This window comes from Vigna angularis, chromosome 4 (genome assembly GCF_016808095.1).
Source record: "Vigna angularis cultivar LongXiaoDou No.4 chromosome 4, ASM1680809v1, whole genome shotgun sequence".
In the NCBI taxonomy this organism is placed as follows: Eukaryota; Viridiplantae; Streptophyta; class Magnoliopsida; order Fabales; family Fabaceae; genus Vigna; species Vigna angularis.
This window is the reverse complement of record NC_068973.1, coordinates 38762558-38764176: the sequence shown is the minus strand read 5'-3', so window position 1 is coordinate 38764176 and position 1619 is coordinate 38762558. Positions and strand designations below refer to the sequence as shown.

Sequence of the window (1619 nt, the reverse complement as noted above, 5' to 3'; positions counted from 1 at the left end):
CTAATATTTTCGTAAAACAAAATAACGAGGGATTTATAATATTCGGGGACCACACCAACAGTGAAAAACCGTTACACACCCAAAAACCGAATGAAACACGCGCAAGTGAGCTCATCACATTTGCCCCACCTCACGCGGTTCCACGGCGTATTCTAGATCAACTATCAATCATCTACTACTATTATTACAGAGGAACTGGTAAAAAATAATGAATTGAATTTAATTGAATCACCACTGTAGAATTACAATCTAAATTCTAAAGCCAGAAAATAATAAGGTCCAAGTACTATGTATGTACAAGAACGGATTAATCCAGATAACTTAGAAAAGACTGAATATTTTTGGATCGATCAATTGATCAGGACCGAGGGATTTCAATCTTGGGGATGGTCAGATGGAGACGGGGCTTCTTCGATGGGTGGGGGCTGGAAACCTCCTCATCCGTCGAGAACCTCGTTGGAAAGTCCGGAAAAGCCGGCAGGTTCAGATCGAAATCGCGGTGGCTTCCTGTGTGAGTGGACCCCACACCTTCGGAGGCGGTTACGGCGCTGTTACCACCGCCGCCGCCTTCGTAGTGGCAACGTTTGTGTCCTCCCAAGGCCTGTCCTGTCGGGAACGTTTTGTGGCATATGGAGCACTCGTGGGTCCTACCTCCGCCGTTGGAGGCAGAAGTCGTGGTGACGCTGGAGGAGGTGGGCTGGTCTTCGCCGGCGCCAGATAACTTACGGTGGCTGGCCTTGTGCCCGCCGAGGGCTTGGTAAGAGGAGAAGGCCTTGTTGCAGACGGAGCATTTGTAGGAGAGTTTGGCGGGGAGAGGCGCGGAGTTGTTGTCGGAGAGAGCAGGCTTGGCGGCGGTGGGGATGGGAGCGGGAGCACGAGAGCCGCCGCGAGCGAGCATGATGAGACAGAGAGCGAGATACTCCTCCTCGGTGCATGAAGGGTGTTGGTCCATCCGGGGACGCTTAGAACGCTTTCCCTTAGCCCAAGGCGTGTCTAAGTAAGTGAGAGTGTCTTCTTCGAAGGGAGTGAACGATGGGTTGGCAGCGGTGGGTGATTGAAGAGCTTGGAGAGCCATTTGAAGAAGAGAGAGTGTTGTTGTTGTTGTGGTTGATTTTGAGTTTGGAGGTGAAGTGTGAGAGTGGAGAATGGGGTGTGGGGGATTTATAAGGAGGTAGGTCACGAGGATTTGAGGGAAGTTGCGTGACAAGTGCAGGGAAAAGTAGGCGCAAGGAAAGGAAGTGCCCATCTCAAAACTCAAAAGAGTATAGCACGTGTTTAAGGAAATAGTTTTCTTGGTGGCTAGTGGACCTTTAAGTCGGTCAAATAAATTGTTAGTTCTAACTGCGAGTTTTTCTTTAAAAGAAAGTGCAAGTGAACTAATTAGAAGACCAGTTCAAGTTTCAAAAGTCAAAATCCAGAAAGAGTAAAGAAAGATGTCAAATTTTATAAGTTAAGAGAATGTGGCTTAAATTAAGGTTTCGTCCACAGCAGCCGGTGGGCAAGTGTATGTAGCTAGCCACCAACGACTTTTCTAGTCAATATCATGGGTGCGACTTCAGATTGAATAATCAAGTAGAAGAAAGTGAGTGATTGATGCATCGTTGATTTAATAGCGTGTG

The 1619-nt window shown here is 47.7% G+C and overlaps 1 protein-coding gene across 1 annotated transcript; it reads right to left on the bottom strand.

Annotated features, from left to right (window-relative positions):
* Positions 1-196: 196 nt before the first annotated feature.
* LOC108330625 (zinc finger protein ZAT10) lies at positions 197-1307 on the bottom strand. The gene has a single exon (XM_017565117.2). It carries the CDS (start codon positions 1244-1246, stop codon positions 359-361), a length of 888 nt encoding a protein of 295 aa, XP_017420606.2. The 5' UTR covers positions 1247-1307; the 3' UTR covers positions 197-358.
* Between the last annotated feature and the right edge of the window lie 312 nt (positions 1308-1619).

Coding starts and splice junctions, on each gene's coding strand:
- LOC108330625 (XM_017565117.2), bottom strand. CDS start 1,246: ATGGGCACTTCCTTTCCTTGCGCCTACTTTTCCCTGCACTTGTCACGC.